This window comes from Nycticebus coucang, chromosome 7 (assembly GCF_027406575.1).
Source record: "Nycticebus coucang isolate mNycCou1 chromosome 7, mNycCou1.pri, whole genome shotgun sequence".
NCBI lineage: Eukaryota > Metazoa > Chordata > Mammalia > Primates > Lorisidae > Nycticebus > Nycticebus coucang.
The window spans coordinates 112,646,294-112,667,133 of NC_069786.1; the positions used below are offsets into that span (position 1 = coordinate 112,646,294).

General features: G+C 39.4%; 1 protein-coding gene across 21 annotated transcripts in view; it reads right to left on the reverse strand.

The window, feature by feature from the left end:
* The window catches only part of FN1 (fibronectin 1), a 72,258-nt gene extending 61,535 nt beyond the window's left edge, over nucleotides 1–10,723 (reverse strand). For 11 of the 21 annotated variants that reach the window (XM_053598205.1, XM_053598202.1, XM_053598200.1 and 8 more), the window contains exons 1-6: nucleotides 10,283–10,706; nucleotides 9,234–9,362; nucleotides 8,050–8,187; nucleotides 6,598–6,729; nucleotides 5,477–5,614; nucleotides 3,642–3,800 (exon numbers count right to left, since the gene is read on the reverse strand). In XM_053598205.1, the coding sequence (XP_053454180.1) occupies nucleotides 3,642–3,800; nucleotides 5,477–5,614; nucleotides 6,598–6,729; nucleotides 8,050–8,187; nucleotides 9,234–9,362; nucleotides 10,283–10,430 (844 nt within the window). In that variant the 5' untranslated portion in view covers nucleotides 10,431–10,706. Of the gene's footprint in view, nucleotides 1–3,641; nucleotides 3,801–5,476; nucleotides 5,615–6,597; nucleotides 6,730–8,049; nucleotides 8,188–9,233; nucleotides 9,363–10,282 lie in introns of all 21 variants that reach the window. The other 10 variants (XM_053598192.1, XM_053598188.1, XM_053598201.1 and 7 more) reach the window with 3 other exon arrangements.
* Between the last annotated feature and the right edge of the window lie 10,117 nt (nucleotides 10,724–20,840).

Below are 20,840 nucleotides of genomic sequence, written 5' to 3' on the forward strand. Positions count from 1 at the left end.
ACCATATTAACAGAGGCAAAAATAAAGATCACATGATCCTCTCAATAGATGTAGAAAAAGCATTTGATAAAATTCAGCATCCTTTTCTAATTAGAACACTGAAGAGTACAGGCATAGGTGGCACATTTCGAAAACTGATTGAAGCTATCTATGACAAACCCACAGCCAATATTTTACTGAATGGAGTAAAATTGAAAGCTTTTCCTCTTAGAACTGGAACCAGACAAGGTTGTCCTCTGTCACCTTTACTATTCAATTTAGTGCTGGAAGTTCTAGACAATACAATTAGGCAAGACAAGGAAATAAAGGGAATCCAAATGGGAGCAGAGGAGGTCAAACTCTCCCTCTTTGCTGATGACATGATCTTATACTTAGAGAACCCCAAAGACTCAACCACAAGACTCCTAGAAGTCATCAAAAAATACAGTAATGTTTCAGGATATAAAATCAATGTCCACAAGTCAGTAGCCTTTGTGTACACCAATAACAGTCAAGATGAGAAGCTAATTAAGGAGACAACTCCCTTCACCATAGTCTCAAAGAAAATGAAATACCTAGGAATATACCTAACGAAGGAGGTGAAGGAGCTCTATAAAGAAAATTATGAAATCCTCAGAAAGGAAATAGCAGAGGATATTAACAAATGGAAGAACATACCATGCTCATGGATGGGAAGAATCAACATTGTTAAAATGTCTATACTTCCCAAAGCAATCTACCTATTCAATGCCATTCCTATCAAAATACCAACATCGTACTTTCAAGATTTGGAAAAAATGATTCTGCGTTTTGTATGGAACCGGAAAAAACCCCGTATAGCTAAGGCAGTTCTCTGTAACAAAAATAAAGCTGGGGGCATCAGCATACCAGATTTTAGTCTGTACTACAAAGCCATAGTGCTCAAGACAGCATGGTACTGGCACAAAAACAGAGACATAGACACTTGGAATCAAATTGAAAACCAAGAAATGAAACTAACATCTTACAACCACCTAATCTTTGATAAACCAAACAAGAACATACCTTGGGGGAAAGACTCCCTATTCAATAAATGGTGTTGGGAGAACTGGATGTCTACATGTAAAAGACTGAAACTGGACCCACACCTTTACCCACTCACAAAAATTGATTCAAGATGGATAAAGGACTTAAATTTAAGGCATGAAACCATAAAAATCCTCAAAGAAAGCATAGGAAAAACACTGGAAGACATTGGCCTGGGGAAAGACTTCATGAAGAAGACTGCCATGGCAATTGCAACAACAACAAAAATAAACAAATGGGACTTCATTAAACTGAAAAGCTTCTGTACAGCTAAGGAGACAATAACCAAAGCAAAGAGACAACCTACACAATGGGAAAGGATATTTGCATATTTTCAATCAGACAAAAGCTTGATAACTAGGATCTATAGAGAACTCAAATTCATCCACATGAAAAAAGCCAACAATCCCTTATATCAATGGGCAAGAGACATGAATAGAACTTTCTCTAAAGACGACAGACGAATGGCTAACAAACACATGAAAAAATGTTCATCATCTCTATATATTAGAGAAATGCAAATCAAAACAACCCTGAGATATCATCTAACCCCAGTGAGAATGGCCCACATCACAAAATCTCAAAACTGCAGATGCTGGCGTGGATGTGGAGAGAAGGGAACACTTTTACACTGCTGGTGGGACTGCAAACTAGTACAACCTTTCTGGAAGGAAGTATGGAGAAACCTCAAAGCACTCAAGCTAGACCTCCCATTTGATCCTGCAATCCCATTACTGGGCATCTACCCAGAAGGAAAAAAATCCTTTTATCATAAGGACACTTGTACTAGACTGTTTATTGCAGCTCAATTTACAATCGCCAAAATGTGGAAACAGCCTAAATGCCCACCAACCCAGGAATGGATTAACAAGCTGTGGTATATGTATACCATGGAATACTATTCAGCCATTAAAAAAAATGGAGACTTTACATCCTTCGTATTAACCTGGATGGACGTGGAAGACATTATTCTTAGTAAAGTATCACAAGAATGGAGAAGCATGAATCCTATGTACTCAATTTTGATATGAGGACAATTATGGTTATGGAGGGGGAACAGAAGGAGGGAAGGAGGGAGGTGGGTGGGGCCTTGGTGTGTGTCACACTTTATGGGGGCAAGACATGATTGCAAGAGGGACTTTACCTAACAATTGCAATCAGTGTAACCTGGCTTATTGTACCCTCAATGAATCCCCAAGAATAAAAAAATAAAAAAGAAAATACATAACATGATCTATTGAAAAAAAAAAAAAAATCTGTTCTTTTGAAGGCCAGAGCCAGAGCAGAGTTAGGAGTGATGCTAGAATGACGGGGAGATGGAGTCTAGCATCTCCCTAAGTTCTGCTGAACTCTAGAACCCAGAGATACTCCACTGACCAAGAATCTCCAGATCAAACGAGTTGGGAACACATCTGTCCCTAGTCACTCCCCTCAGAAAGCCACAGTGTAGAGGAATACACAGACCTTGTAAAGGAGGTTCCATTGTGTTTAACTTAATCTTTCTCAAACTTTTTTGAACAATGGACACTCTTCAGTATTAGTAATATTAATAAAAATAACTAAAAATTTTAAAATGTTTACCCACATTTAATTCCCCATGACCCATTTCCTCTATTTCAGTGAATTACGATTTATATTTTGAGGGAATCAGCAGCAATTTTGTTGATGATAATCAAATAACTCAAAAATTTTACGGAATCTAACCTTGCTCACCTTCCCAAGCGGTCAGGGCAAAATTAAAAGCTAATCAAAAGGAGGAAAATCCAAATAAATATTTAGTTCAATGACTAAGTTCTGAGAGGCTGAACAGAAATGCTGGAAGATCAAAAATGTGATCAAAACATACTAAAAATAATAACAGAGGAAGGACAGACCCTTGATTGCCATATTTCTTTCTTCAGGCTTTAACAAATCATTTATTATGTAAAAATCTTACTCTTGTACCAGAAATGATTAAACTGCTTTAAAAACAATACGTAGATATAGTGTCTTTCATTTCAATCTTTCAGACCCCTCTGAATTTCTGAAATTTTGAATGCCAATGTGTGGAGAGATGATCGTAAAGGGAAAGTGGAAAGTGAGGGCCAATACGTGATAAGAACGATTATTTTATGGAACGCAGCCGGTTTTGCTGAAGGACCGCTATCACTACAAGAAGAACTGACTGTCAGGAGAAGGAAGTCTATTCCATTTTGCAGAAGAACAGATGTCTTTTTTTCCCTTTTCCTAGCAGAACCACCAAGTAGTCATATAAATAATCAGAACTCTCCCATTTTCTCTTAAATGAACTTTAGAGATTCATAATAGAGGTGTGAGTGGATGGGTGTGTGTGTATCTCTTTACGGTAGATTATTTTAAATTAGCATTCTTTTAAATATTAGAATTACATCTGGTTTTTCGCCACCTAAGTATTTTATCCAAAATTTAAAACTTGGCATTAAAAAAAGTCATAACAACTAATAATCTGTAGATGATCTGAACCCAGCAGCTACAACACTGCAATTTATCCTCAAATGGCATGCCGAGGGACAGAGGGATTTGCAGGAACATTTCCTGCCCTGCTTCCCCGTTTGGGGCCGGTCTGCCCCGTGCCTCACCAGTGGCCGTGGTCTGCAGAGAGGCGTGCCGCTCACACTTCCACTCCCCTCTGCCGTTGCCGGTGCACAGGCACTGGAGCAGGTTGCCTCTGCTGTCCTTCTTGCTCCAAGTATCGCCGATTCTATAGGATGTCCTCGTGTCCTGATCGTTGCACCTGTCTGTGTCACACAGGAAGCATTTAAATACGTCAATCAGTTTGAGAGTGCTAAGTGGTCGATTCAAACCTAGAAATGTCATGCTGGATGGCACTTGAATGCTTGGCAACCCAATTTTTGGTGACATGTTCGTATTCTGTTCTGGTGCTGAACGATGAGATGACATTTGGTACAGTGGAGAGGGAGTGCATGGTTTAGTTTAGTTCTACCAAAACCTTTATAATTATCTTCCATTACTTTTTTTAAGTGTATATATGTATATAGTTTTTACACCGTTCTTTTAACCAGATTCATTCTCTGACCCTCTATCATTCTGTCTTTTTCCTTCTCAGGCTCTCCCAGGCTTTCTCTTAGTAATTTCTGTATATGGCCCACATTTCAATAGAGAGCTTTCTTTAGAAAACTAAGGGAGGCAAACAAGTCTCAAAGGGTCCCTACTAACTGCTCCAAAGGAGCTATACAAATTCAGGGACTAATGATGTCTTTGACTAACACATTATCTCCTCTCCCCCTACCCCCAACACCTACAGCATTTAAAAATCACTAACAAAATTCTTCAGGGTTGGTCCTCCAATGGAAAGGTAGTATTATTGAGGTAGAATGATAATTTGTAAGTAAATTACCCTTAATCTCTGTGTTCATTTATCTGTCAAATAGATTATTTAAATTACAATCCATCTTTGCTACAATTTAAGTACAGAGTATCTAATTTGTGGTTCTGACACTACTGGGATTGTTAAGTTAGAGACAAAATAATTACACAGTTGTAATGTTCATACAAGTACACACCCACATTGACCTGCCATAAGAATGGAAATTTGAATGAAGGTGTTAATTGCTGATTTCCCAAAACACCATGCTTATTTTTTGTTTGTAGAGAATTCAAATTTGGGGGATGGCTATTTTAAAATAGTTAAATATTTTAAACTAGATGAACGAAATATGTTCAAAATATTTAGATTTGATTTTCATTTATTTTTAACACCAACAGTTCTCAGCTGTTTTGCTTCACCAAACTCTGTAGCTGCTATTAATTTGAAAGTCCAAAAGAGGAGCTTTCAAACTAGGAGGTAATCAGACCTCAAGACAATCTTCCAATAGTAAAGATGCCTGAGGCCAGCTTCTTTACAACATTAATAAACGCTTTAGGTAAGAGACACCATCCTTAACTCCAGAGTAGACAAATCATTTTAACCTATGGGATAAACACATTTTGTTTCCATCAGTGTTGCTAATGAATATGTCTTAATTAAATTTCAAACATAGAAAGAAACTTCAGCCTTTAGAGCTTATAGCAATAGCATCATGTGCCAAAAAATGCACTTGCATATTATTTTAATGATTCCTTTGCTCTTAACACTTGAAAAATACCTCAGTAATAATGTAGATTAATCTTCAGGTCTATGACACATTTGGCACTTGTAAAAATATCAAAGTTCTTTTTTAGTACATACAGCTGATATTCTAAGACCTTACTGAACTGAGATTTATTTTTTATTTATTTAATCTTCTCTGAAAATGCAGAATAAGTTGGTCATGGAATTTTTCTTGAAATCCCAAATTTACCAAAGCACATTGGTGTATTGGGTATGTTCTAAGTGACACAATATTACAATTCTCTCTAGGAATCCAGAAGACAATACTTGGCTTAATCTGTAACACAAAAATCTAAAACATACTTCTGGAGGTACAAGTGATGCGTCCACTGCCTTCTCCCAGGCAAGTACAATCCACCATCATCCAGCCTTGGTAAGGCTTTTCCCAGGTTTCCCCAACAACATAGGAAGTCCCAGCAGCATGATCAAAACATTTCTCCGCTGTAGGGAAAAGTGGAAGAAAAACAGAAAAAAGGGTTCGTTTGAATTGTCCAGTCTCTCTGTAATTTAAAATGTGTGTGTAAGCAAAAACTCAGCCACATTTTTTCATAAGTGGCACTCTGTTCAGAAAGAAAGGCACACCCTACATCTGAGCACACAGTAAGTAGCCAAAGCAAAAGAAAGCTCAGGCTGAGTTGGCAGGCAGAAATTCCATTTTCCTAATAAGTACATGGGCTGCATATTTTCAGCTAGTCGCAAGCTTCACACGAGCATTCTGAGTAACAAGGATCTATGTATGTATCTAGTCTGTGGAGATTATAGTTGCAAAATTCCAGTCTTAATTGTGAATGACCAATTGTGCGTTTTGAATGGTCTAATGAAGTGACAAGAAAGGTATTTAAAAATGTGGATTTCTATAGAAACAGAGATAAAGCAAAACAAATGAAAACCTCTGGATTAGCAGGAAGGAAACAGTAAAATTCATAGCCAGAAGCTTTTGGACTTAGCCCCTATACAGTTCAAGTTAGGATCAAGGCCAAAAGAAGCTCCATGATTTCTAATTTGAAAAGAAGTTACCAACAGGTGACAGAGCACACATGATTTTGCATTTTGGTCCAGTCCACTTCATAAAGAATTACGTCAAAAGTCTCATTTTTTTCTTTTAAATAAAATTTATCTTGACCAAAGAGACGCTGAGATCAAATATTAAGCAAGAGTAATGATTCCGTCCTAAAACTCTCAACTCTTCTTACCTTTCTGGGCTTTTGAAACAAACTTAGGATTTCTATATGTGGTTAGTCCTTTATGATCTAATTCCATTAAGAAGACTATGCATTATATACCATTTCATTATTTCAAATGAAATTCTCATTTCTTTATTTTTTTGACTGGAATTCAGGCCTCCTGTCCCCGTAGATGTGATTTTGGTTCACATGTTACACATGTGCGTCCCCAGCCACTGTGGGCTCCTGACAGTCACATACCTATGGGCTTGCAGGTCCATTCTCCTTTTCCATTCCCAAGGCACACGCACTCTAGCATGTAACCACCAGTCTCATGAGGTCTCCTCCAGGTGTCACCAATCTTGTAGGACTGACCCCCTTCATGGCAGCGGTCTGTTGGAAGTATAAAGCAAGTGTTAGGAGAGAGTAGAACAACAACAAAAAAAAAGTAAGTCTCATGTTTCATCCACCATAGGACTAAGGTTGGGCAAAGCTGAGACCTGGAGAAGAAATTTTTCAACAGAGACTGGGGGAAAGTTAACAGGTCTGGTCACTTTGGGTCTATTCAATTACATGTGTTGCTTAAAGCACAAGGGAAAACAGAGACATCTGAATGGCAAAAAAGAGGTCATAAATTCTGGTTCTCCAAACAGATCACAGGAAATTAGGTCCTACACAGAAAAGCAAGCCTCAGATGCATGGCCTCTTCTTAGACACAGCAGGTTGAGCCTGAGACTAATTCAATGAAAAGGCCACACATCAGGCAAGCAAGCCACTCCTTTGGGAGTATGAAGAACTCCTATTTTACCCTAGGATAGAAATGTCATTTGGTTGGGAAGCAACCAGGCATATACATATAAACTGTGAAAATCTTGGTAGTTTTCTAGGCTGTTAAGCCCAAAGGCACATTCAAAGGCCAAATTGTCCACTAGATTATAAACACTATGCACCATTGACTCTTGACATTTGCCAATAAACTTGGATAAAACCTAACATTAAGTATCAGGAAAGTTGACTGGGTCTATTCACAAGGGATTAATATTTCTTTAAACAGAAGACTTTAAGATGACTTATATTCAAGGATGGATTTAAATAATTAAATGCTATGTTAATAGAATCTATTGGTAACCCAGTGAATCATCTTGGAAAGACTTCCTTAGCTTAACTAGAGTTGATGAGTCATCCCAGTCTCCAAGGTTCCTTAGAAAATACTTGGACTAATTATTATTCTTAGGAATATTGAGATCTGTTTCTTGGGCATAACCTATTGGTTACAGAGAAACTGTTTCTGTGAGATGCAGGAGGTTTTTGTATTGCAAATAACAAGAGCAGACAAAAACATGGCTGATTCACTCATCATGAATATCTTCCTAAGCACTGCAGAGTCACATGATCAATCTGGCTCAACAATGTCCAAGTAATTTAAAATGAGCAACTTCTTACTGAAATGGATCCCAAGAGATCTATTTGGTTATATGATGCACACACACACACACATACTCAAATCCACACATATTAAACACTGATTATATCTGTGCTCATATGTATCCTCAAGAAGCACAGGAACCAGTTGGGTGACCACATCAAAATACCTGGTAACCAGAGATAAATCACAAACTATCCAGTCATGGATAACAGAAAGTGATGGTGACGGTAATAGACAAATTCTTATTTATGATATTTTAGCATCATTTTACATAATGATTTCCTTACTTGCAATGGTGCAGCTGATTCTCCCTCGCCCAGCCCCAATGCAGGTACAGTCCCAGATCATGGAGTCTTTAGGGCGCTCATAAGTGTCACCCACGCGGTAGGTGTTTCCAGTGTACTTGTCAAAGCAAGTCTCTTCAGCTGCGAGGAGAGGAAAAGTCCACATAAGCCTTGCTTAGGTAAAAACCTTTTCTAGCCCCCTAATCCCATCCAAAGGAAAACCCACTTTTGTATTTCTACGAGTAGCATGGTACGCCTGAAAGTTTAAATTCAAGTCAGAGAAACAGACTTTACACTTGGTCCTAATAAGGCCACAGTATTTGACTTGTGACAAGTCCTTCAGTTTTCTGTAAGTTAATTCATATTGTAAAGAATCCTCTGGTACTTAGGAAAAAGCCATATAAAGCACCGCCTTCTGACAAGGTTAGATTGTGAAGATTCTAATCTTTAACCCCAGCGGAAGTCAAAACAAGGTCCACATAAAAAGCAAACAATTTGGGACTTCACCTCCCACTAGGTATTGACACTAGTTAATTCTGTTATTTGTGTTTGAGCCTGACCTGTGCTTCTCTGATGAAGTTGCTGTGGTTTATAAGAAACATACTAATGGTCCTAAAGAACCACTGGAAGAACTTGGAAGTGGCCAGTGGTCTTGTGTTAACTGCAGCTGACAAATCACTTTACAATAGGGTGTGTAAAGCAGTTTTGGGGCCATAATCTTACAGTTAAGATTCGAAACTACTTTCTAATATATTAATGTTTTGTAATTGAAATGTTTTTTTGAGGGAGGACACACAAAAATCTTTCATTTTCTCATCCAAAACTTTGGGAGAATCAAAGAAAAAGACGACTCTGGGCACTGGCTTGGGATAGATTTGTTTCTTTGCTTTAGAGGTAAAAGCACATGAAAAGCAAATATCAGCAGTTATGAAATGTTCACAAAGAGAAAATGACAGGTAATTCTATTAGAAAGATGGTGTATGCATTTTTTACTCACTAATGGAAAGTTTAATTAACAAGCACCCCTTCATCTATTAAAAGATCCTGACCCAGGGCAGAGCCTGTGGCTCAAGGAGTAGGGCGCAGGCCTCATATGCCGAGCATGGTGGGTTCGAACCCAGCCCGGGCCAAAAACTGCAACAACAACAACAAAAAGATCCTGACCCGAAGGGTTCCCCACCACTTACGTTCAGGTTTGCTCTCGCAGTTAAAACCTCGGCTCCCTCCATAACAGGTACAAACCAAGGCATTGCCTAGGTAGGTGCGCTCCCATTGTTGATTTATCTGGTAGTGTTTCCCATTGTCATAACAACCGGCTGTAAATAATTGAAGAAAAAAGTTATTACATTTCTATCCCTCTTTCTTTTCTCCAAATTATGGAATTTTCTTGCACAACTTCATTGATCACCCTGAGTATCAAACACGGAAAAATAATTATTAGAACACCAGCAGACTTAAAAGCAGTATTCTATTAAATGTAGATATAGAAACTAGCTTCTAGAATTCGTACACATGGATATTTTAGTCTTCCTTTTCGGTTTTTTTCTTTTAGCTAAAAGTTAGACAGTGATGTCATTTCCATTTGGCCAGTGGTCTACATCAAAAAGATGGAAACACTTTGAAAGGCAGATAATTAAAATTGCAATTTAAAGCTTGCAAGAAACTTCAACGCTTTTTTGGAGTCATAATCAAGAAGGACAACTTTAAGCAGTTTCCTTTAGCCCAAGAAGGGTGTGTCTTTCAAAAACTGGGAAAGGAATTCCCATTTCTGTCCTTGGTGGAGTTTTCTGAGGGGCCCCAAACCAATCTGAACCAATTACATGTCTTTCAAGTTAGAAACAACATAGCTATTTAGCTACCTTCTTCTCGCCCCCATTGTGAAAATATTTAATCAATTATTTAGTAACAAAGAAAATAAGGAGCAGTTAAGGATCACACTAGTCTCAGCTGGAAAATTAACAGACACACATCATTTTCTTTTTGAGGGTAAATTTTGATTAATTCACTGACGGACGATCTGAACACTGGGGGAGATCGCAGAGCCCCTGCCCTCTAATCTTATCCCAGGCCCTCAGAACCCTGTCCACTCAGAACCACAGCCTTTTGTGTGCACAGCTGGATCCTCCAAGCGCGCGCACGCCCGCGCACAAGCGCTTGCAAAACTTCGCCGCCACTTGGGTCGGCTTTGCGGTCCCAGCCTCGAGGCCGCCTGGTTCAGCCCGCGGACAGTACTCACGCTTGTTCTGACTGACAGACACCGGGACCTGGGGCTGAACGATTTGCTGAGCCTGCCTCCTGCTCTTCGAGGCTCCGGTGGAGGGCACCGCTGTCCCCAGGCACAGGACGGCCAGCAGCAGCAGCCCGGACCCCGGACCCCTGAGCATCTTGAGAAGGCAGTGGGGGGAAACGCCCTCACCAGGAGGCAAGTTGCCACCAAGTTTGGTTCCCTTCACAACCTGTGGGAAAAGTCCCTTCCAGTGCCTCCCGGGGGTTAATGCTTCCTAGAAAGTGGGGGCCCGAGGGTGGGGAAGGGCACGGGTAGAGGGACGGAGGGGATGGAGAAGACCACAGAAGTTGTCCCCTCTCCCTGCTCGCGTCCGGGGGCTCCCTCTCCTCCCCCAGTACAACACGGCTGGCGCGGGCGGCGGATCCCGCAGCACCGCGGCTTATATGGGACGGTCCCCTGCCTCCCCCCGCGGGGCCCCGGGAGCCGGGGAGGAGGGACCCGCCCGACTCCCCGCCCCTCCCGCCGCCGCCCGCGCGCCGATTGGCCCGAGCTCCGGCGACGTCACCGGGGGCTGTGGGTTCGCGGCGAACAAAAGAGAAGCTGATCGCGCGCCAGCGCCGGGGCAGGAGAACTTTTTTTCGGTTTCCTTTGCGGTCGTCAAACTTTCGGGGGCGGAGGGAAGGGATGGGAAGAGGCTGGAAGAGGGTAGACTGGAAGCAAAGAGAGAGGATGGACTTGTGTGGAACGAGGGGTTGCCAGGCTTCCCCGCCCCACCTTCCCTTTCTTTTTCGTTAAGGGGGGTGGTGGTGGTATTTGAGGACATTGCGTCACCTCTGGAAAAAAAGGAAAAGAAAAATCTCTGTTTACGAGAGTGCATTTTGAGGAGAAGAAAAACCATAAAGTAGCCACCACCTTGCAGCCGTAGGAGTCCAGACTTTGCAGTCCCAGGGCGGGGCTGGCTTTCCCGTTCCCTCTGGGTTCGTGAGCAGTGACCTGGGACCCTGCGGTCCCTGCTTCCAGTTCGGACTCCCGGTCCCCGCGCTGTCCCCGCCCGGGCCTGGGACTGAGCGACTGGCGGAGGGGAGTGAGCCGCTAACTGAGCTTCTACTCAGCCCTGGAGTTCTGCGCTCCGCTTTGCCCACCTGGGGGGAATTCAAAGAACCAAGTTTCTTTCGAAGGGACAAAGCACTTTGCTTTTTTTGAATGTGCAGGAAAATCTTCCCCAGGGATGGGGAAGTGGAATGGAGAGGGAAAGATCTTCGTGTCCTGGCCCATGTTCACCGTGCCGATTGCTCACAAAGCAGAGAGTTTGTGTAAATCGCTAAAACCCACGGGAAGCGAAGCGGGGGTGGGTTGGGGGGAGACCATTTACTGTCTTGCCCTCCTACAGCTGAACTCTGTCTTGTGTTTATTTGGCATTTTCTTTTTGCAGATACTAGTTCCATCACAGATCACAGAATCCGCCCCGCACCCAACCCCCGCCACCAGATTTTTAATATTTTAATTGTTATTTACTCCAAGAATGCGGAAAGTTTCCATTTAAGGATCTTCTGTCTTTCCCTCTAAACTCAGAGAAGGGAAAGGGACTCCAAGACAGTCTCTAGCATTTAGCAACTCATCACATTAAAGTTCTTTGACCCCCTCCAACACAAGCACTTTCCTTTTAAAGATCTTCGAAGGGAGGAGTCCACGGCTTTCACAGTAGCTCCTGGGAGACCCAAACTGAAAGTTTTGCCTTCTTGTGTTGGGATTGCAGAGAACACAGGAAAGCTACTGGCAAAATGTTTATTTCTGCAAAGTACTTGTTTCTTCCAAAAGTTTCACCTCCAGTAACTGCCACAGGCGCAATTTGAACTCCATGGTCTATAAAATGTCCAACACATTAAAGACACAAAACTAACATTTGTTTTTATTCATGCAAAGGAATTAAAAACAAACGAACAAAAAAACACAGCAAATATCAGTTTCCTACAAGTAGTGTAAAATAACCTCTTGAGGAATCCTTGTGACCAAGACTGCAAGTTGAAAGAGTGCCATCCATGGGTTTCCCCAAATTTAGAATCCCGTCTGAGTTAGTTTTTTTGGACTTTCTCATCATTAATTGACAAAACAGTTTTCTCTTGCAAATATAAAAGGGCACCTTGTAAAATGCTTAGTAAATTTCTGGGAAGCTGAGTGTTTCTTCTAGAGGGAAGGGTACTTGGAAATCCGGGTGTAAGCAAGATTAACCTGAAGCTACAGCTTTCTTAAAATACATGGACTTTGGATGAAGGAAATAAGTGGTCAGGAAAGTATTTTGTCCACTAAAACCATGATAGTTTGATATGTTTACTGTACCCAAAATACACTAGAATAATGTACATACGGGATCTTGGGGTACTAAAGTCCACTAACATTTTACAAGAAACTTTTATATTTCATTCTCATAGAAATGTAATTTGTTTAAGGAACTGGAATATTTCTGTCTCACATCCAAAAATATAATAATACCTGACTGAATTTATGGGACTGCTTGGGAGTTTTCCCTTCTACTTAGAAGTTTTTTTTTTTTTTTTTTTTTTAACTTTGGAGTTGGAGACATTTTCTTAGTTAAGATAACAGGGCTTGCTACAGTATCCTTTCATTATCAGAACCTTGTAACTTTTTAAGTCTGTTATCTCTAACTGAGGAGATAATTAAATCGTAGAGACCACACTGACTACCTCCACTGACGAGACTCATTCTGGACTCATCTAGGAATTCCATTTTGCTTCTTCAGTAACCAGTATTCTTCTACTTGTAGGAAATACCCTTGGATTTGTTTGTTGTTGTTTTTTTTTTTTTAAATCTGTATTCAGAAAGGGCGATATGACAAAAGGGAACCTATGAAGATAGAAAGTAGACTCATGTTTGCCTATGACTGGAAACAGGAATTATCTGCAAATGGACGTGAGGAATCTTATTTAGGATGATGGAAATAGGTGTTGTAAAACGCAATGGTAGTGGCAACTGCACAATTAGGCAAACATTTCTAAAACAAGAAGTTTCACACTTAAAATGAGTGAATTTTATAGTATGTAAATTAGACTTAAGTACATTTTTTAATAAAAAGTTGTTTTAAAAAAATAGTATTAATTTTTTCAGCATACCATCTCCTTTTGTTTTAAGGACTCCCTCCCAGGTGGCAGCAACATACACAAGGCATCCTCCTTTCTTCATTTTTCTGAGACGAAGTTTGCCTTCAACACAGTAGGGGATTCTTTCTTCTGCACCAGTAACTGCTATGAAACCTCGTATTTGTGTGATGGCAGGTAGGAGGTACAGACAGACCCCATCTTTATTTAGGACTCGGCCTTTTTTCTCTTTGGAATTACCATAGTGATATGATTTCCCTAGTGTGTCAAACAATTTAAATGTTCAGTAACAAAAAAAAAAAAAAAGCACATGGATTTGTGGGGGCAAGGAGGTGTCATGTGGATGTTTTATTATTGAAGAAGCTTAATGAGGACCATGAACATTTATGGAAATCTGAATTAAGTTGACTTCCTTCCAGTTGAAGGTTAGAGATGGAGACGTTTGGTTCAGCACAAAAATAATTTCTCAGATCTATTTAGAAGGATTGAAATTAAAACAATTTAAGGGACAAATTTTAAAAGACATTTTTCCAAGTGAAAAGTGGGTTTGTCTTATTAACACATTATAAACCATACTCCTAGCCAAAACTGAAAAACAAAATCTTATCACTGATAAGAAATAACTTGAAGACCTCAAGGGTTACAGTAAATGTTACATTTCAATGTTAAATGTTAATGTTAAATATTAAATGTTATATTTAGATGTTACATTTACATGGTGGGGTTTTTTTCCTGAAAACCTTTGGCTTTTATACTGTTCTTAAATTATTTCAGTCCTGCCAGAAGGGAGGTCATTGATTGTGTGCCTTCAGCCTTGAGAGCTCATACTATCTTCATAAATTTTATGTCTTCTAAAGAAGGTAGGCAGGTTGGATGGAGGTAAGTCAGGGTAATTTTCTTTCTTATCTTGATTTTTTTTGGCATAAAATTCTTCCATTCTTCTCCCGAAAATGGCCAACTTTGCAAAAATGCTACTCAGTAAGCACAGGTGTGAGAAGGAAAAACAAACTGCCCTGTGCACAACCCTCTGAGCAGTTTGTCTAGAACTGACAGAGTGCCTGAAACTAGGGAGAAAATACTTGATAAGAGATTTAAATTATGTTTTAAAAGCTAGCTGGGTTTCACTCATTAAGCATTTTGTTTATATTTAAGTTACTTTAATTTTTAATCAGCACTGTGAATAGCTTTAATCGATGACTTTTGCTTCTTCACGGGAGTAGTACTCTTTTCTCATTAGAGTGATGTAACTCCCAAAAGGCTTTGTACAGGAGTTTAATTCCTCCAGTAAAATGGAACTAATGACCATGTAGCTGGCACACTTAACCAATCTGTGTGAGAGAACATTTTAACTTTCCAAGAAAGGTAACAGTTGGAAAAATTTTATTTTTGTATGTTGTTGCTCCTTTTAAAAGTTTTGCTTTATTATATGTTGGCAGCATTGAAGGTACTATTTGTTTGTCTGAAAGGTAGAAACACTTTTTTAAGTTTAAATGATTTTCAGAATTTAAGTTATTTTATATCCTCTTTATATTCATTCACATACTGTGAACATCTCATATGCAGCTAATCATGAAGGTTGAGTCAGATGCTCAAAAACAACCATATGCATTATCTCTTAAATAAACTTTTATGCTAAAACAGGCAAATGTGGTACCAGCTGTCAATAGTCATGCTTTGTGTCTAAATAATTAATTTATTAGCTGTAATAAATTAAGCACATATTCAACTGAATCATAAAAATGAAAGCACAGATATAATTACCTCTAAATTTATACAGAATGGTTTTCTAGATAAATTTTATATATTCTTTCATTAGCTCTGAAACGTTTACTGAGATGGAATGGATGGATTAAATTCATTATTAGTTTAAATATGAAAAGCTAAGACGTCGCCTAAATGCATGCACTTTAAGCTGTCAGAAAGCCACGAAGATTTTCAGTACCTAATCGAAATAATTAAATTAGATTCTATGAAGTGCTTACTCTGAGCCAGACCCAATACTAAGTACTTCATATACAGTTTTTCATTTAACCATCAGCAACCTGTTAAGGTAAATACTATCACCCCTTCATTCTTATAGGTGAGGATATAAAGAATAGGAAAATAATTAAAACAAAGTTTTTAATTCCTTAGTCTTGTAGAAATGGTGATATCACAACAGATACCAAGACAGTGTGTTATCAAGTGATTAAACGATCATCTCCTTGTAGCACAAAGGTATGGGAAAAGTAATTGGCTAAAGAATTTTGTGGATGACTTCTTCAACGTGAGACTAATTAATTCAAAAGATGTCACACAGCACTAACTGATAGGCTGTCAATGTCTAACTGTTGTATCCAGGGCCATTATTTTGTGAACAAGTTTCCCCTAAACAGCCAGACTGTGTTTGGCATTTTTGTTGTTTGTTTTTTGAGACAGAATCTCACTCTGTTGCTCAGGCGAGAATGCTATGGCATCAGCCTAGCTTACACCAATTTCAAACTCCTGAGTTCAAATAATCCTCCTGCCTCAGCCTGCCAGAGTAGCTGGGACTACAGGCACCCACCACGACACCCGGCTAATTTTTTCTATTTTAGTAGGGATGGTGGTCTTGCTCTTGCTCAGGCTGGTCTCAAACTCCTCCTAGAGTGCTAGGATTGCAGGCATGAGCCACCACTTGTTTTGACATTTTGAATCAAATGTGGAAGTTCCTTACTACTGACTCAACACTAGACTACATGTTTGATCGGGGAAGAGCCTCCGTCTTATTTCCGCCGTTTGCCCAACACTGGGCACTAGGCATCCTTGGGTAAGTGCTTGGCAAATGCCAAGTGAGTGAATAAAAGGAAAGAAGGGCAGATGACAAATACCCTCAAACTCACGTTTAGTGACTACCCAGCTGGGCACAGTGCTAAGTGCCCTGCATATTTTATTGGACTGTATCCTCAAAGCAACTGCCAGAAATAGGTATGAATAGTTCCATTTTCCCCTGAAGCTCAGAGCTTAATGATGGTCTTTAAACTTATGCCTGGAGAGAGGGACAGAGCTGGAATTTAAATCATGGTTTTCCTGACACAAAATTCCTGTTCTTAAACAGGACACACGTGGCTTTTGCCAAAGACACTTCATCTTATACAAGTTATAAGAAATTTGGACAAATTTTCTGTTGGTTGGTTACCTTTTATCTTCCTCCAGTTCTTTGCGCCTTGCTCTGGGCCTAGGGCCTGACTCTTTGGACTGTACAACTGTCTCCTCTGCTTGCTAGAGGGCAGGAAGACTAGAGTTCAGAGTCCTTTTCCCCCACTCCCTCCCTGCTTCTGGCTCCAGTGCAACATCTCAGAGGAGACACGTTTCCCCAAAGCATGAAAATTGGCTCTTAGGGTAGAAGGAGAGTGGCTTAAAAATTTCAGCCTTATCTGACACAAATCTTATTCTGTAGTTGTTAATTTACTTTACTGGGTAGAATTTGAATTAAATTTAATGCATTTTTTTCCCCAAGGGATTGGGTAGGGTGGAGGTTAATAAACAAAAAGGAAGGAACATTGCTTTAGAAACACAATAGTTCCCTCCCGGTTGTTCTCTAAGGCTCTTTTTTGAATTTTCCCCTGTACTGACCGCACTAAGAAAGACAAAATTCCTACTGTGCTAGTCCCTGGGAACCTCATCACCCCTTCTCTATCCCTTGGTCGTGCCCACACCTGGGCAACAGTGCTTCTACCAGTGAAAATCACCTGCATTCTGATTCTCGCTGAAACCCTGATGATGCAGATTCAAACAGTCTAATCATGGCATGAACAGTTCATATAAGCCATGGCTTTAAGTCTTAAATCATAGAGGCATAGAATTAGGGTACATGAATTCTTTGCCAAACTTGCCATGTAATTAGCAACTAATGTTAATTATGCAGTGATCTCCCCTCTATTTCCCCTCTCTTGAATGGCCTTCCTTTCTCTCTCTCTTCTCCTAGTTCCTCCCCTGAATGCCCTTCTAACTTCTCTTTCCCAGGTATTATGCTCAGATGATAAGGGCAAACGATGTAGGAATCATAAAATGACAGAAAAAAGAACACAGAATTTTATTTTTAAGCCTGGTATTTGTCTTAGCTTCTTAATTCTCTTGTAAATACTGTTTTGATTGAATACAATCAAAATAACCAAAATAATTTGGTTCACGCAAAAGAGTTCGGATTAGGAACACCTCAGGAACAGTGGTTCATCTTTAAAAGTCCTCATAAATCTACAAAAGTCATGGACGTAAAAGCATATTTTTATATGTATTTTTTGCATGTATAAAAGTGCAAGTTTTGCCTTTGAATTCGGTTTAGATAGTGAAATAATTTAGCCAGCAGCTTGTAAAGTCAAGGAAAGCTTATTCAGATCTGCTCTGGTTCAGCAAGCTATAAATTTCCAGGTGTTGCCAATATTTAGTGTAGACAAATTCCTTATGTAGAAACAAAAACTCCTTGGGCAGACCTGGTAGACTAGTACCATTTATGCCTTTTAGTGACTTTCCATTAAAACCAAACAAAAATATGCCACATCCTTCGTCTTAGAATGCCTTGTGATATTTAGGAAGATAACTGTTCCTGAGAAGCATTAGAACTTCCTATAGTGTCCAGATTTTTCAACTTGTATTACTCATCTTTTGGAAACCTGAGAACCCATTTATTTTAGGGAAAGTTGGAATTTAAAAGTAATGATAATGTCTTTATTAGTTATGTGTGAGCAGTAATTTCCTTATAGTTTATCTTAAAGATATTATAATAATTTATCCTCTATTTTTTACAGAAAAGGGATTTTTGTCAGTCAATATAAACTTGAAAGATTTCTGATACTTTACCATTTTACACATTAAATGAAGCTTCCCATTTTCTTTGTCCAGTTAAGTTTTGATGCAAAATAATATAAATAATTGTAGTCCCAAATTATAAACTCATTTCCGTTTAGAAGAATAATATAAAGTAAATACAGTATATGAGCCAGGCTCCATGCTCACGCCTGTAATTCTAGCACTCTGGGAGGCCAAGGCAGGTGGATCACTTGAGCTCAAGGGTTCAAGACCACCCTGTGGTGGGCACCTGTAGTCCCAGCTCCTCAGGAGGTGAAGGCAAGAGAATCACTCGTGCCCAAGAGTTTGAAGTTGCTGTGAACTATGGTGATGCCATGGCACTCTACCAAGGGCAACAAAATGAGACTGTCTCAAAAAAAAAAAAATAAGTAAGGTTGGACATGGTGGCTCATGCCTACCCTAGCACTCTGAGAGGCCTACATGGGTGGATTCCTTGAGCTCAGGAATCCACCCAGGTTCAAGATCAACCTGAGCAAGTGCAAGACCCCCATGTCTAAAAACAGCTGGGCGTTGTGGCGGGCGCCTGTAGTCCCAGCTACTCAGGAGGCTGAAGCAAGAGGATCACTTGACCCTAAGAGTTTGAGGTTGCTGTGAGCTATGATGCCATAGCAATTTACTGAAGGCAACAAAGTGAAACTCTGCCTCAAAAAAAAAAAATTAATATGGTATGGAATGATAATTAGAACACCAAGTTTACCCTGATATTTTTTAACTTCTCTGTGGAACTGAGTATTTCAACTTAGGTATACAAAATATTAAATTAGAACTATTTTCCTTTATTAATGAAAATCTTTGCCTTTTAATTGTCTATTCTTTTTCAAATTTGGGTTTTAATTCCAGACTAATCAAAATTGCTTAAAGTTAAAACTTAGACAACCAACTCAAGCATTTCAGTAAATTGTGATCATAGTTGCTTTCTGATTATAATAGGTAATTTAGAGGGAACATGTAGAGATTTAAAAATTTTAAAACATGAACATAATGTTTTTCTCAAAAATGTTCCCTGCATATTTTTAAAACAGTTTTGAGATATAGTTGCCTTATGATAAACTCCACATACTTAAAGTGTACAGTTTGATATGTGTTAACTTATCTGTGCACTTAAGAATTGATCACTGTAATTAAGATAGTGAACATATGCATACAAAGCATTTCTTTGTATCCCCAAATGCTTTCTTTCTGTCTCGCCTATCCTCAGCCAACCACTTATTATTCCGTCACTATGGGTTAGTTTGCAATTTTTAGAGTTTTATAAAATTGAATTATATAGTATATATTCATTTGTATCTGGCCCTTTATAATTATGTTGTGATTTATCTATTCTGTTGCTTGTATAAAGGGTATAAACATAGAAGAAGTTATATAGAAGATTTTTTTTTGAAACAGAGTCTCTCTTTGTTGTCCAGGCTAGAATAGAATGCTTTGGCATCAGCGTAGCTCACATCAACCTCAAACTCCTGCATTCAAGTGATCCTCCTGCTTCAGCCCCTGAGTAGCTGGGACTATAGGTACTCACCAAAATGCCTGGCTAATTTTTTCTATTTTTAGTAGAGATAGGGTCTCTTGCTCAGGCTGGTCTTTAACTTCTAAGCTCAAGGGATCTTCCCACCTCGGCCTTCCAGAGTGCTAGAATTACAGGCGTGAGCCACCATTCAGCCAAGAAAGAATAAAATCAATGCTTGATAGCACAGCAGAATGACCTTAGTTACCAAAAATGTATTGTAATCATGTGATGGATGCCCTAAAAACCCTGACTTGATCACTACACCTAAACATGAAAAAAGTTAGCATGTCCCCATCACTTTGTTCAAATAAAAAAATTTAGAGGGCAGTGCCTGTGGCTTAGTGGGTAGGGCACTGGCCCCATATACTGAGGGGGGTGGGTTCGAACCCAGCTGTGGCCAAACTGCAACGAAAAAATAGCCAGGTGGTGGGGCAGACACCTGTAGTCCCAGCTACTCAGAAGGCTGAGGCAAGAGAATTGCCTAAGCTCAGAAGTTGGAGGTTGCTGTGAGCTGTGACACAACCGTACTCTACAGAGGGCGATAAAGTGAGACTCTAGTCTCAAAAAAAAGTAGAATATCTGTTTTAAAAGTTTATTTATTTATTTATTTTTAGAGACAGAGTCTCACTTTACCGCTGTCAGTAGAGTGCTGTGGCATCACAGCTCACAGCAATCTCCAACTCCTGGGCTTACACAATTCTCTTGCCTCAGCCTCCTGAGTAGCTGGGACTACAGACACCTGCCAGAACACCCAGCTAAAAAGGTTTATCTTTTATATTACTGAGTAGTACTCAATTGAATGGATATGCCACAATTGGTTATTGGCTATCAATATGGTAATCTTAATAAATTTTTGTATAGTTTCCAGTTTGGGGTGATTAGAAACCAAACTTCAGTAAATAATTGCATACAACTCTTTGTATGGCAGGTTTTAAGCTGCTGAGAAAATATCTAGGGATGTAATGGCTAAATCACATGGAAGATGTATTTTTAACATTTTCAGAAAATGCCAATCTATTTTTTAAACTTTGTCATGTCATTTTATACTCCCACCAACAATGTATGAGGATTCTGTTTCCTTGACATTCTTGTTGACACTTGGTGTGGTCAGTTTTTTAATTTT